General features: G+C 47.2%; 1 protein-coding gene across 4 annotated transcripts in view; it reads right to left on the reverse strand.

Annotated features, from left to right (window-relative positions):
* Positions 1–16,273, reverse strand: part of lmbrd1 (LMBR1 domain containing 1) — a 182,635-nt gene that overhangs the window by 69,125 nt on the left and 97,237 nt on the right. For all 4 annotated transcript variants that reach the window (XM_033021890.1, XM_033021891.1, XM_033021893.1 and 1 more), the window contains one exon: positions 9,785–9,858. In XM_033021890.1, coding sequence (XP_032877781.1) covers positions 9,785–9,858 — 74 coding nt within the window. The remainder of the gene's footprint in view (positions 1–9,784; positions 9,859–16,273) is intronic.

Below are 16,273 nucleotides of genomic sequence, written 5' to 3' on the forward strand. Positions count from 1 at the left end.
GGGGGGAGAAGGAAGAAAAAAGGGAGGAGGAGGAGCCCGAGGGCGGGGGGATTGGAGGAGACAGCTCGAGGGTTAAGGAAGGGGAGGAGACAGCATGGGCTAGCACAACTGGGAGAATTCAACGTTCATGCCATCCGGATGCAAGCAACCCAGGCGGAATATGAGGTGCTGTTCCTCCAATTTCCGGTGTTGCTCACTCTGGCAATGGAGGAGACCCAGGACAGAGAGGTCGGATTGGGAATGGGAGGGGGAGTTGAAGTGCTGAGCCACCGGGAGTTCAGGTAGGTTATTGCGGACTGAGCGGAGGTGTTCGGCGAAACGATCGCCCAACCTCCGCATAGTCTCCCCGATGTAAATCATCTGACATCTAGAGCAGCGGATGCAGTAGATGAGGTTGGAGGAGATACAGGTGAACCTTTGTCGCACCTGGAACGACTGCTTGGGTCCTTGAATGGAGTTGAGGGGGGAGGTGAAGGGACAGGTGTTGCATTTCTTGCGGTTGCAACGGAAAGTGCCCGGGGAGTGGGTGGTACGGGAGGGAAGGGAAGAATTGACAAGGGAGTTGCGTAGGGAGCGGTCTTTGCGGAAGGCAGACATAGGGGGAGATGGGAAGATGTGGCGAGTGGTGGGGTCACGTTGGAGGTGGCGGAAATGGCGGAGGATTATTTGTTGTATTTGCCGGCTGGTGGGGTGAAAGGTGAGGACTAGGGGGACTCTGCCCTTGTTGCGAGTGCGGGGATGGGGAGAGAGAGCAGTGTTGCGGGGTATGGATGAGACCCTGGTGCGAGCCTCATCTATGGTGGCGGAGGGGAATCCCCGTTCCCTGAAGAACGAGGACATTTCCGATGCCCTGGTGTGGAATGTCTCATCCTGGGAGCAGATGCGGCGTAGGCGGAGGAATTGGGAGTAGGGGATGGAGTCTTTACAGGGGGGCAGGGTGGGAAGACGTGTAGTCCAGATAGCCATGTGAGTCAGTTGGTTTGTAGTGTATGTCGGTCAGAAGTCTGTCCCCTGCGATGGAGATGGTGAGGTCAAGGAATGGTAGGGAAGTGTCGGAAATGGTCCAGGTGTATTGGAGTGCCGGATGGAAGATGGTGGTGAAGTGGATGAATTCAGTCAGTTGTGTGTGGGTGCAGGAGGTGGCCCCAAAGCAGTCGTCAATGTAACGGAGGTAGAGGTCGGGGATGGGGCCCTGGTACGTATTGAACAAGGATTGTTCAACGTACCCGACAAAGACGCAGGCATAGCTGGGGCCCATGCATGTGCCCATAGCTACGCCTTGTGTTTGGAGGAAATGGGAGGGGTCAAACGTAAAGTTGTTGAGGGTGAGGACCAACTCCGCTAGGTGGAGGAGGGTGTCAGTGGCTGGGTATAGGTTGCTCCTCTGGACGAGGAAGAACCGGAGGGCTTTGAGGCCATCCTGGTGGGGGATGGAGGTGTAGAGTGACTGGACGGCCATGGTGAAGATGAGGGGGTGAGGGCCTAGAGAGTGGAATGGGCGGAGGCGGCGGAGAGTGTCTGAGGTGTCTAGAACATAGGTGGGAAGGGATTTGACCAAGGGGGATAGTATGGAGTCAAGGTATGTGGAGATGAGTTCGGTGGGGCACGAACAAGCAGAGACAATGGGTCTGCCGGGAGAGCCGGGTTTGTGGATTTTGGGGAGAAGGTAAAAACGGGCCGTGCGGGGCTGGGGAACGATGAGGTTGGAAGCTTGGTCGGGCAGGGCGTGGGAATTGATGAAGTCGGTGATGGTGCTAGATATGGTGGCTTGGTGCTCGTCAGTGGGGTCATGGTGCAAGGGTGAAGATGTTTGGTACAATGGCCCCTTCAGTCAGGGAATTGAGTATCAAAGTTGAGCTGTTATGTTGCAGTTGTACAAGACTTTTGTGAAGAAGCGCTTAGAGTATTGTGTTCAGTTTTGGTCACGCTGGAAAGGGTCATAGGAAAAATGCCATTAAGCTGGAAAGAGTGCCGAGAAGATTTAGGAGGAAGTTTTCGGGATTCAAAAGCCCGAGTTGCAAAGAGAGGTGGGGCAGGCTAGGTCTTTATTCCTTGGAATGCAGGAAGCCAAAGGGTGATCTTGCAGAGGTGTATAAAGTAATGAAGCGAATAGAGAGGGTGAATGCACCTTGTTGTCCATCTATCTATCTATCTATCTATCTTTAAAACTGTGTGCCGCGTCCAACTTCTTAGAGGGACAAGTGGCGTATAGCCACATGAGACTGAACAATAACAGTCCGGCTGCCTGCCTGCCTTTCGATTCGTTCCCATCGTGTGATAACGAAGGATAACGAGGGATAAAATTGGTCCATTAGAGAGTCAGAGTGGCCAACTATCTGCAGAGCCAAAAGAGATGGGGGAGATATTGAACAGTTTCTTTTCTTCGGTATTCACCAAGGAGAAGGATATTGAATTATGTGAGGTAAGGGAAACAAGTAGCGTAGCTATGGAAACTATGAGAATCAAAGAAGAGGAAGTACTGACACTTTTGAGAAATATAAAAGTGGATAAGTCTCCAGGTCCGGACAGGATATTCCCTAGGACATTGAGGGAAGTTAGTGTAGAAATAGCAGGGGCTATGGCAGAAATATTTCAAATGTCATTAGAAACGGGAATAGTGCCGGAGGATTGGCGTACTGCGCATGTTGTTCCATTGTTTAAAAAGGGGTCTAAGAGTAAACCTAGCAATTATAGACCTGTTAGTTTGACGTCAGTGGTGGGCAAATTAATGGAAAGAATACTTAGAGATAATATATATAAGCATCTGGATAAACAGGGTCTGATTAGGAACAGTCAACATGGATTTGTGCCTGGAAGGTCATGTTTAACTAATCTTCTTGAATTTTTTGAAGAGGTTACTCTGGAAATTGATGAGGGTAAAGCAGTGGATGTTGTGTATATGGACTTCAGTAAGGCCTTTGACAAGGTTCCTCATGGAAGGTTGGTTAAGAAGGTTCAATGGTTGGGTATTAATGGTGGAGTAGCAAGATGGATTCAACAGTGGCTGAATGGGAGATGCCAGAGAGTAATGGTGGATGGTTGTTTGTCAGGTTGGAGGCCAGTGACGAGTGGGGTGCCACAGGGATCTGTGTTGGGTCCACTGTTGTTTGTCATGTACATCAATGATCTGGACGATGGTGTGGTAAATTGGATTAGTAAGTATGCAGATGATACTAAGATAGGTGGGGTTGCGGGTAATGAAGTAGAGTTTCAAAGTCTACAGAGAGATTTATGCCAGTTGGAAGAGTGGGCTGAAAGATGGCAGATGGAGTTTAATGCTGATAAGTGTGAGGTGCTACATCTTGGCAGGACAAATCAAAATAGGACGTACATGGTAAATGGTAGGGAATTGAAGAATGTAGGTGAACAGAGGGATCTGGGAATAACTGTGCACAGTTCGCTGAAAGTGGAATCTCATGTAGATAGGGTGGTAAAGAAAGCTTTTGGTGTGCTGGCCTTTATAAATCAGAGCATTGAGTATAGAAGTTGGGATGTAATGTTAAAATTGTACAAGGCATTGGTGAGGCCAATTCTGGAGTATGGTGTACAATTTTGGTCGCCTAATTATAGGAAGGATGTCAACAAAATAGAGAGAGTACAGAGGAGATTTACTAGAATGTTGCCTGGGTTTCAGCAACTAAGTTACAGAGAAAGGTTGAACAAGTTAGGGCTTTATTCTTTGGAGCGCAGAAGGTTAAGGGGGGACTTGATAGAGGTTTTTAAAATGATGAGAGGGATAGACAGAGTTGACGTGGAAAAGCTTTTCCCTTTGAGAATAGGGAAGATTCAAACAAGAGGACATGACTTCAGAATTAAGGGACAGAAGTTTAGGGGTAACATGAGGGGGAACATCTTTACTCAGAGAGTGGTAGCGGTGTGGAATGAGCTTCCAGTGGAAGTGGTGGCGGCAGGTTCGTTGTTATCATTTAAAAATAAATTGGATAGGCATATGGATGAGAAGGGAATGGAGGGTTATGGTATGAGTGCAGGCAGGTGGGACTAAGGGAAAAAAGTTGTTCGGCACGGACTTGTAGGGCCGAGATGGCCTGTTTCCGTGCTGTAATTGTTATATGGTTATATGGTACAGGATACTGAGTTGGATGATCAGCCATGATCAAATTGAATGGTGGTGCAGGCTAGAAGGGCCGAATGGCCTACTGCACTTAATTTCTATGTTTCTATGTTTCCCTCTCCTCACCCCTCTCCCTCTGCCACCCATCACTCTCTCCCCCACCCCCCTTCCCTCTCTACCCCACCCCCTTCCCTCTCTCCCCCCGCCCCCTTCCCCTACCCCTCTGTCCCTCTTCCACCACTTCCGCTACCCCTCCCTCCCTCCCCACTCTTCCACTTCTCTCCCCCTTCTCTCCTCCCCCTCTCCCTCTCCTCACCCCTCTTCCATCCCTCTTGCCCCCACCCCTTCCCTCTCTACCCAACCCCCTTCCCTCACTCCCCCGCCCCCTTCCCCTCTGTCCCTCTTCCACCACTCCCCCTACCCCTCCCTCTCCCACTTCGCTTCCCTTACCCCACCCCTCTCACCCCCCTCCCTTCCCCTCTCCCCCACCCCTTCCCCTACCCCTCTGTCCTTCTTCCACCACTCCTGCTACCCCTCCCCCCCTCCCTCCCTCCCTCCCCTCTCTTCCACTTCTCTCTCCCCCCACCCCTCTCCCCCTCCAATTCCACTCTCCACCTCCCTCCACACTCTTCCCCCTCTCCCTCCTCATTCCCTTACCGTGCACAGTCTCTGTTTTTAAGAAGGAACTACAGATGCTGGAACATCAAAGGTAGACATAAAAAAAAGCTGGATAAACTCAGCGGGTGCGGCAGCATCTATGGAGCGAATTGAATGGTCAACGTTATTGGCCGAAACCCGGAAGAAGGGTTTCGGCCAAAAACGTTGCCCTTTTCCTTCGGTCCATAGATGCTGCTGCACCCGCTGAGTTTATCCAGCTTTTTTGTTGTTGTACCAGCCTCTCTCTCTCTCTCTGCCCTCATGCACGCCCACTCCAACCCCTCCCCCCCCCCCCTTCACCTCTCTCCCCCATCGTCTTTTCCCCCCCCCCTCCCCCTCTCCCTCTCCACCCTCCTCCTCCCCTTCCTCACAAAATATTTTTTATGGGGGCGGGTCCTCAGTGTGTGTGACTGTTTGTGGAGGCGGCCACGCGCTCTCCATTCAAGAAGACGCTCATCTGTTTGTGGAGGCGCGTGCTTAGTATGTGACCAAAGATCTTATAGCGGAGCTCTCCGCTACAAGATCTTTGTGTGTGACGACACACGCTCCCCCCCCCCCCCCCCCCTTTGGTGCAGGAGGCGCACGCAGCATCTGAACGCTCAGCGAATATTCGAATTCTTCACTAACCGTCATTCTGACTTTGCTTGTGAAGAGAAAAGTCCTGAATTGCATTTGTCTGATGCAGGAAGATTGTTCCCGATGTTGGAGAAGTCCAGGACAAGCGGGTCACAGTTTAAGGATAAAGGGGAAATCCTTTAGTACTGAGATGTGGAAAACGTTTTTCACACAGATAGTGGTGAGTCTCTGGAACTCTCTGCCGCAGAAGGTAGTTGAGGCCAGTTCATTGGCTATATTTAAGAGGGAGTTAGATGTGGCCCTTGTGGCTAAAGGGATCAGGGGGTATGGAGAGAAGGCAGGGATGGGATACTGAGTTGGATGATCAGCCATGATTATATTGAATGGTGGTGCACGCTCGAAGGGCCGAATGGCCTACTCCTGCACTCCCCCTACCCCTCCCTGCCCACTCTTCCACTTCTATCCTCTTACCCGACGCCTCTCCCTCCCCCACCCCTCTCTCTTCCGCTCCCTTCCCCTCTCGCCCACCCCTTCCCCTCTGTCCCTCTTCCACCACTCCCCCGTCCCTCTTCTACCACTCCCGCTACCCCTCCCTCCCTCCCTCCCCACTCTTCCACTTCTCTCCCACTCTCTCCTCCCCCTCTCCACACCCATCCCTCTCTACCCCACCCCCTTCCCTCTCTACCCCACCCCCTTCCCTCTCTCCCCCCACCCCTTCCCCCTATCCCTCTGTCCCTCTTCCATCACTCCCGCTAACCCTCTCCTCCTCCCTCCCCACTCTTCCACTTCTCTCCCCCTTCCCCTCCACTCTCCCTCCCCACTCTTTCCCCTCTCTCCCCCCACCCCTCTCCCCATACCTCCCTCCTCCCCTCCCTCCCCATCCCCCCTCCCCCACATCTCTCTCCCCATCTCTTACCCCCTACCCCGCTCTCCTTTCCCTCCCAAATCTATCCCGTTTCTTCCTCCTCCTGTTCCCTCCCTCCCCTCTTCTCAACCCCCCCCCCCCCCCCCCCCCACAAACGCCGTTGGGGAAACAGACTTTCGATTTGTTCCCGCCGTGCGATGTCACAATGCCCGATGCTCGCAGATGTCCAATCGCGATGCCCGATGCTCGCAGACGTCCAATCGGAATGGATCCATTTACATGTACGGCTTCTGGCCGCATTTCTTCCTTTGATTCCCTGCAACTCCGAAACCAGACGCAGATTCGCCGACATCTTTTCAATTTCGGTAGACATTTCACTTTTCTTTCTAAGTATCCGCACCTCATTACATTTCATATGAATAAAGACTGGATAGACTCGCCTTGTACTTGCTAGATTTTAGAAGATTAAGGGGGTATCTTATAGAAACGTATAGAATTCTTAAGGGGTTGGACGGGCTAGATGCAAAAAGATTGTTCCGGATGTTGGGGAAGACCAGAACAAGGGGTCAATGATTAAGGATAAGGGGGAAATCTGAATCGCCGACATCTTTTCCATTTCGGTAGAGATTTCACTTTTCTTTCAAAGTATCCGCACCTCATTACATTTTGTCGTGTTTAAGTGCACGTTTTAAATCAAATCCTTCTCCCCCCCCCCCCCCCCCCCCCCCCCCCAATATTTCAAAAATAAACTGGCTTCTCACCCATAGAATCAGCACCAGCCCCAGCCCCTGGTGAACGTTCCATCGTGTGATGTCACAATGCCCGATGCTCACAGATGTCCAATCGGAATGGATTCATTTACATATGCCTTTGCAGGAGCACAAGCACTTGGTGAACGTTCCATCGTGTGATGTCACAATGCCCAATGTTCAAATACATTGTTGCCATAGAGGGAGTACAGAGAAGGTTCACCAGACTGATTCCTGGGATGTCAGGACTTTCATATGACGAAAGACTGGATAGACTCGGCTTGTACATGCTAGAATTTAGAAGATTGAGGGGGGATCTTATAGAAACGTACAAAATTCTTAAGGGGTTGGACAGGCTAGATGCAGGAAGATTGTTCCAGATGTTGGGGAAGTCCAGAACAAGGGGTCACAGTTTAAGGATAAGGGGTAAATCTTTTAGGACCGAGATGAGAAAAACATTTTTCACACAGAGAGTGGTGAATCTCTGGAATTCACTGGCACAGAAGGTAGTTGAGGCCTGTTCATTGGCTGTATTTAAGAGGGAGTTAGATGTGGCCCTTGTGGCTAAAGGGATCAGGGGGTATGGAGAGAAGGCAGGTACAGGATACTGAGTTGGATGATCAGCCACGATCATATTGAATGGTGGTGCAGGCTCGAAGGGCCGAATGGCCTACTCCTGCACTTAATTTAAATGGGTCTATGTTTCCCTCTTATCACCCCTCTCCCTCTCCCACCCATCCCTCTCTCCCCCACCCCCCTTCCCTCTCTACGCCACCCCCTTCCCTCTCTCCACCCTCTCTCCCTACCCCCTTCCTCCTCCCCATCTTCCCCATCCCCCCTCCCCCACATCTCTCTCCCCATCTCACACCCCCTACCCCGCTCTCCTTTCCCTCCCAAATCTATCCCGTTTCCTCCTCCTCTCCCCTCCCTCCCCTCTTCTCACCCCCCCCCCCCCGCAAACGCCGTTGGGGAAACAGACCCAACGGGTCTGCACTTGGTCTAGTTCATTTATAAATTCCTTGGCATGCATACATTGTGGAGGATTGTATGAACATGTCTGTGACAGAAAATTGGTTGACAGATAATGCTATCTGCAACCTAAATGAAACCTCCATTCTGACTTTTCCTTCCATTACTTTTCTGTTCAGATCTCAGACCACCATTAACCTTGCTCATGCATTAATAATTCCATTGTCTCAACCATAGATCATTGCCATCTTTGAATACTCCATTATATTGATTCCTCTTTCCCAAAGCCACAGAGAAGTAATCTGCCCTTCCTCATGCAACTTTGTTTGCCTCCAACTCCTCCTCGTCAACATTCAGCAGGGTGGAACTATGCCGATCTGGGTCAATTCTCACACCTTAGAATTCCCCTGCAGGCTGATCGTCTAATGTTCACAACATTATTGCTGGTGCCAACCAAGAATTCATTGTTGCCCCTTCCTTGATTTTGTTATCGACAGGCTTCCCTGTGGCATCCATCATCTAAAAACAACTTGTCAACATTTTCTACAACTATATGTTGTAAAACTCAAACGAAACATCTTTTGTCATTAGCCACAGCCTTCATTGCTCTCTTTAAAAATTGTGCAAAAACAGAATCAGACTGTTAGCAACCTGAGTCATACTTGACCATGAGATGAACTACAGGTTTTCTTTTACTAACTTCTCTGTAAAATAACTTGACATAGTTCGCTAAGCTTAAATTAGATTAGATTAGATATAATTTATTGCCACACAGCCAGGCTGGTGGAAATTTGAGTTGTCTGCAGCGATACAATAATAAAGAACACACAACCACAATAAAACTGTAACACAAACATCCACCACAGCATTCATCACTGTGGTGGAAGGCACAAAATTTGGCCAGTCCTCCTCCATTCCCCCCCCCCCTCCCCGTGGTCAGGACCAGAGTCAGTCCAGGATCGGCTCTTCCTCACCGGAGACCGCGGCTTTAAGTTGTTGTAGGCCGCAGGCCGGCGGTCAAGTTTAAAGTCCCCGCCGCAGCCAGAAGCACCGTAGACTGCAGGGCCAGCGGTCGAAGCTCCCCTCCAGGGGTGATGGTAAGTCCATGCCGGACCCGCGGTAGAAGTCGGCCGCGGGCCGGCAGTGATGGCTTCTTCTTCCCCCGGGTCCCCAACGTGAGATCCCGGGCTGTAGACGCCGCACCAGCTGGAGCTCTGCAGACCGCGGCTTCAGGCCGCGACTTCAGGCTGCCGGCTGCCCCGGGCCAGCGAAACGGAGCGCTCCCCTCCAGCGAGGGCTCACCCGCTCCACGCCGAGAGTCCACACTGCGCCCGCCGCTGAAGCCCCGGGCGCGTCTCCGGGAAAGGCTGCGTCGATCCTTGATGTTAGGCCACGGGGGAGGCGACCTGGAAAAACTCGCCTCTCCGTGGAGGAGGCGACCGAAGCGGTTCCCCCCTTACCCCCCCCCACACCACCCCCCACATAAAACACACAAATAAACATTAAATACAGACTTTAAAACATACTAAAAAAATAAAAAAAGGTTGAAAAACTGACGAGCTGCATAACATGGCTGCTGCCAGAGCAGCGCCCCCTATAAAGATCTATAAAAATCACTGCATAAGTAATACCATTGTTGAATCTGAAGGGCCTGTCCCACTTGGGCATCATTTGCGTGTCACACAGGTGGCGCACAAAGATTTTGTGAACCCCAAAATCCTGGGGCGCCGCGAGCGACTGCGCGTCACTGCCTACGCCACCACGTCTCACCACGCGCCATGCGCGCATCACGACGCGTAAATGATGTCGCGTAAATGACGTGCAAATATCGCCCAAATGGGATAGGCCCTTAACATTTCACCGGAACTGAATGTTGATGACTCAATAAGTACTTACTGTGTACGTTATAACTGCTAGCATCCCAATCAAGGTCAATGTGCTTATGGAGAAAGACAAGGCAGCCAAACCATCTGTGAACAAAAAATTCAAGTACCAACTTTATTAACAGCAGCTCATTTCTTGACAAGTTAAAATGTACAGCGCTTTAATCAGTAATATGGGAAAGGTAAACTGGCTTTAACATTGACCCAAATTTTGTGAGCAATAGAAGCACAGGGCTGAAAATCTAAAACCGTTCTGACAAAGAGTTTGGGACCCAAAACAATAAATGCTACTCTTTCCACAGATGGCATCTGACCTGTTGAATGTTTCCAGCATGTTCTTCATTTACTAATGAAGTAGACTCTCAGCTGTTTTCAAGAAAATGAATACAAATTTAGGTATAAACACCCAAGTAATTAAAAAAAGCAAAAAAACTTTTAATTCATGGACATTTCATGGTATTTTCATGGTCATTTCATGGTATAAAACACATTCAACAAGGCTTCTGTGTATTTTAGAATAAGAATAGTGTAAGTTGTTGGATTTTGATGGTGTCGTGCATCCACTGCAAAATCTGCAAAAATGTTCCATTTGGGAAGTAAGGAATCATGATCTCTGTTTCTGCTGTGTGGAGTTTGCATGTTCTTCCTAAGATCGTGTGTTTCCTCTACATGCACTGGTTTGCTCTCACATCCCAATGTTGTGCAATTGATGGGTAACTTAAGATGGATTTAATGGGAATGTGGTGGATAAAATAGGGTTAGTAGGATTAGTGTGGAGGGCGCATGATGATTAGCATGGTCTTTGTGGGCAAAGGACGTGCTTCTACATGATCATTAACAACAATTTTTGATATCTGCTTTCAGCTAGGCTGCACAAATGAATGATGTTGTTGATTTTTCAAAGAAGGTGATATGCACAATTTAATCGCAATTAAACTTGCAAATTCAATACAACTGAACAAAAAATCTTGAGAACATATTGAGGTTAAACCATTTTTAAAATAGGGAAAGAAACAGGAGCAGTCCATTATAAAATTAAAAAGAGGCTGTAGTATTAATATTTATTAATATTAAAAAGGCTGTAGTATTAATATTTATGCACCAAATAAAACACTATGGTATCAATTGCATTTCCATGCAACTTGATTGAAACAGTAAATCGTCTGCTGGTAGATTTTAAGCAATCGTCAAACATCAGATTGCACTTCCAAAATAGAAAATGGGACACAAAACTCTTGAAATAAGGTCATGCAATAAATCTGGTTATATTAATAGTATGATAAATCAGTCGTAACCTTTTTTTACTCCTCACTGAAATATAGATTTCGACATTTGGTTAATCACTTTGCTTAATTATGATTCTCTTCCATAATACATTGGGCCCAAGACTGCTCTTCCCCTTCTCACCCATCTCAACAATCCTTCTGTATCTTACATCAGCCTCAATGACGGTTTATGCCAAAGCATTACTTTATCTAGATTTACTAGAATGTTGCCTGGGTTTCAGCAACTAAGTTACAGAGAAAGGTTGAACAAGTTAGGGCTTTATTCTTTGGAGCGCAGAAGGTTAAGGGGGGACTTGATAGAGGTTTTTAAAATGATGAGAGGGATAGACAGAGTTGACGTGGAAAAGCTTTTCCCACTGAGAGTAGGGAAGATTCAAACAAGGGGACATGACTTCAGAATTAAGGGACTGAAGTTTAGGGGTAACATGAGGGGGAACTTCTTTACTCAGAGAGTGGTAGCTGTGTGGAATGAGCTTCCAGTGAAGGTGGTGGAGGCAGGTTCGTTTTTATCATTTAAAAATAAATTGGATAGTTATATGGATGGGAAAGGAATGGAGGGTTATGGTCTGAGCGCAGGTATATGGGACTAGGGGAGATTATGTGTTCGGCACGGACTAGAAGGGTCGAGATGGCCTGTTTCCGTGCTGTAATTGTTATATGGTTATATGGTTATATGGTTATCTATAGATAGACACAAAACGCTGGAGTAACTCAGTGGGACAGGCAGCATCTCTGGAGAGAAGGAATGGGTGACGTTTCGGGTCGAGACCCTTATTCTGTCTGAAGAATCTATATTCGTCATCCATTCCTTCTCTCGAGAGAGATACTGCCTGTCATGCTGAGTTACTCCAACTTTTTGTGTCGATCTTCGGTATAAACCAGCATCTGCAGTTCCTTCCTACACATGACTTTACCTATATTGAATAGAGATCCAGCAGAGATGTTTAATGTATTAAAGATTAAACAAGTTTTGTTCATCAGTGCTCATGTTTATCAGTCCTCATATTTATTCAGTAAGCGTGCAATAATCACCAGGTGCAATCATTGATCAATTCGCATTGATTTTTAAATACTAAATCCAATACACTATCCACACTTTCATGTTGTATTGGGAAATTAGTACAGATTATATTTTCTTTTGGACTTCCGAGTTTTTACCTTTATACCTCTAAATTAAATCCACTGTTTATGAAATAATTACAAATACCATTTAATTATATCATAACAGCAGAGAGATTATTGCATTTAACGTATATTTAAAAATAGACAGTAGCCGTAGTGTGCAGTTCCGGTTGGCAAAAATGTGATTTCTCTGAAGAGGGTCCAGAAGAGATGCGCCAGTTGCTGGTTTGGAGTATTTCAACCATGTAGACAAATGATGCACACAGTCTGTGTTGGGGAGCAGAGAGAGAGACACAACTGAGGTTGATAAAGTTATGGAGGGCATAAAGAGGGTAGATAATAAAAAATATTTCCTCCAAGCAAAGATGTCTATAACAGAGGATTAAGTGGCAAGAGATTTAAAAGAGAAATATTTTTTTTATCCATATGATTAAAATCTGGAATACTGTGGGGATAGTGGATAGCGTATTATTAGTAAGTCATAAAGTCGATGTTATGACAGTTCGGGTAATAGGAATTCGCCCTTACAGAATTCACATATCACAAGCAAAGTATTGGAATATTGGGGTACAGAATAAAAAATTGACCGAAAAAAATTGATGTGAACAAAAGTAAATGAACAAACACAAAATGTGTTTTTGTTTCAACTCTTATTTCTTGATACATGCGCAGAAGATATCGCTTCACAATAAGGAAATAAATTATGCGAACTGAATCCTTGGAATGGAGCACGCACCCCTCCTCCTAAACCGTAACGTGGGGCAGCATGCATGTAGATGGACACATGAAACGTCAAGGTATCAAAAGCTACAACCAGTGTACTGGAACTGCTAATAATTTCATAAATATGTGGACATATGTCAGCTTTGGATAAAACAAAGAATAATCCCAAGAGATTCAACAAGTAGGCAGACATTCATCAAGCACTGGAGGAGCTGCATGGTGTGGTCAAACACCAGTTGGCGTACCCCAATGCCTTTCCTGTCTGGTCACATCCAGGGACCTCAAAGCCAGCTTGAAGAAATCACTCCCTAACAACCACCAGCTCATGTCCTGCAGCACCAGAGGATCAGATACCCTTGACTACTGCTATTCTAACATCGTTGATGCCTGTCGCACGATCCCTTGCCCTCACTTTGCAAATTCGGAATACTTGGCTGTGTTTCCTCTTCCTGTGTATAGGCAGTGACTGAAGAGTGCAGTCCCAGTGCGTTGAGGACGGCACAGAGCTGGTCAGGTGGGTTGGGTGGGGGGGGGGAGGGAGGCAGAGGAATGACTCTGGGATTACTTGGTGAACTGGGCAATGTTCAAACATTCGGCAACAGACCAAATGCATGAAAGTTGTTACTGACTTTATAGGGAAATGTGTGGTGGGGCGTATCCCCATGAAAACATTCCAAGTGTTCCCCAAACTAAAGCCTTAGATGTAGATCAGTGACACATGTTATGAGTCATATTTTGTAGCTACGCCCACTAGTTTAACAGAAAGCCTCCCTGCCTTTTTCTCACACTTTTAGAGTAATGGCTAGTATGAAGTTAGCTATGCTGTAACGTTAATAAAGTCTTTGGACCTTAATCACAGTGTGAGACTTTGGTTATTCCAACAGTAGAATCACAACATGGTGTCAGAGTGGACGGACTCACTCCTTGCTTAATTATATTGCTTTTATTTTAGTTTCAGTGATATTGCAATGGCTTCTGCTCTCAGAAAACCAGAGATCATGGTATTTGATGAGGATCTTGCAGAATGGTGGCACGTATTTGAAGAGGATTTTTCAATTTACATTGAAGCAGCTCACCCTACTGCCGCTCCCAGTGTTCGAGCGTCAATTCTTCTTAATCTGGCAGGCACAGAAGCTGCTCGACGTGCCAGAAGATTTCACTATGAACGGCTCAATCTGACCCAGCTGGTGTCCAGATCGCTCCTGCTGAATCTATCCGAGAACCTGACTGCCTACTACGCAAATTCCGACAGTTATGTGAGTTACGTACTAACTTGGTCATGGAGAAGCATTTGTTCTTTATCGGAAGCCAGAAACAGGGAGAACCTGTGGAGATGTATGTCAGTGCATTGAAGCACATTGCCAATCGATGTGATTTCAGGGATATATGTGATAGCCTTGTCCGTGACCGTCTGGTTTATGTAGTCCACAATGATAAATTACGCGACGAGTTACTGCTGGATGCTGAGCTTACTCTAGAGACTGCTGAAAACCGCTGTAGCATTGATGAAATGGCTGATGCTCATACAAATATTTTAGGACACTCTGCTGGTCGTGAAATTAATGTTGCCGGTATGTCTTATCAAATCGCTGTTCTCAAGTGCTCGATACCTCTATTGTTAGATTAATAGACAATTGCTTTAACTGTGGGGGTTCACATGCTGCTGTTCGTGTCCGCTGCCATGCGTATGGAAAATTATGTCGATTTTGCAACAAAATAAATAATTTCTTCAAATACTGTCGTTCACGTAGCAACAGATTTCAAACAAGACAATCTGTTAATTCACTTGGCCATGAAAACCTGCTCTCAGAATGCTCTCAACCAGCTCCCATGGATTTGCAGGCTGCTGGCGAAGATTTCGACTTCGATGTACGTTCCTTGTCTGATTTAATGCATAAACAACTAGACCCCAAGGACGGTTTGCTCGTTAATGGCAAGAACTTTTATCTGAAAGTTGACACAGGCGCCAGATGCAATGTTATCTGTTTAGCTGTGTTTAAAAAGTTACAAAAAACAGAGACTTTCACTCCATCGGCTGCCTCCCTTATCCCATTTGCGGGAGGTCCAGTGCACCCTATCGGTCAAGTTGAGTTACGCTGCTGTCTTAACACGTGTCCACGACCTGTGTTTCAATGTGGTTCGTGAGAATGTGCCATCTCTACTAGGTGCCAACGCACGTCAAGACATGGGTCTTGTCTCTTTCAGCCCTTCTGTTTGTCATCTGACTACAGCCTGTGATTTTAGCCAACAAATCCTGACACAATACAAGATTTTGTTTGACGATAAGCTGGGCAGGTTGCCTGTTAGGTACACAATTACCATTGACCCTGAGGTGATTACAATTGTTCGTCCAGCTCATGAGATTCCCCATACTATGCGGGACCGTGTTCAAAGTGAACTTAACAGAATGGTGTCTCTAGGTGTGATTGCTCCCGTCGCTGACCCCTCGGATTGGGTTTCCACCGTGGTCGTGGCAACGAAGAGGAATAAAGACGAAATACGGATTTATATTAATCTTAAGAACTTAGACACAGCCATTAAATGACCTCACTATCCCATGCGCACTGTGGACGAGATTGCAGCGCAGATGGCTGAGGCAACTGTATTCACAGTACTAGATGCCAAGAGTTCATTCTGGCAGATTTCGCTGGAACACCACTCCTCCAAGTTAACCACTTTCAGCACTCCATTTGGGCGTTATAGATTTCTTAGCATGCCTTTTGGCATAAGCTCTGCTTGTGAAGTATTTCAACAAGTTATGGAGCAGTTGTTTGCAGGCTATCCATGCCTATGTAGTGGATGACATCCTCGTTGCGGGACGAACTGTCGAAGTACACTGTGCTAATCTGACGAAGGTCCTGGATCGTGCCAAGGCCATCAACCTCAAGCTGAACCCTCAAAAATACAAATTCAGGGTAAGTGAGGTGAAATACATAGGCCAAGTGTTTACTAAAGATGGCTTAAAAACTGATCCGGCGAAAACCAGAGCTATCAACGAGCACCCGCAGACGTGCTCGGTCTACAAAGATTCCTTGGCATGGTTAACTACTTGAGCAAATTTATTCCGGACTTCAGCGAAATATCAGCCCCTTACACACAAAGACACTGCTTGGACCTGGCACGAGCAACAGCAGAGGGCGTTCGACACTCTTAAGCAGCAGATGTCTTGTGCTCCTACTCTCGCTTACTTTGATCCTAAATGACTTGTGACACTACACAACACGGACTAGGCGTAGCATGTCTTCAAAATGACAGTAGCGGCCATAAGCTTGTTGCCTATGCCTCGCGCACTATGACTGACACAGAACAACGATATGCCCAAATTGAGAAAGAGTTGTTGCCGGTTGTTTTTGCCTGCAAGAAATTTAATG

Source organism: Amblyraja radiata, chromosome 5 (assembly GCF_010909765.2).
Source record: "Amblyraja radiata isolate CabotCenter1 chromosome 5, sAmbRad1.1.pri, whole genome shotgun sequence".
Classification (NCBI taxonomy): Eukaryota; Metazoa; Chordata; class Chondrichthyes; order Rajiformes; family Rajidae; genus Amblyraja; species Amblyraja radiata.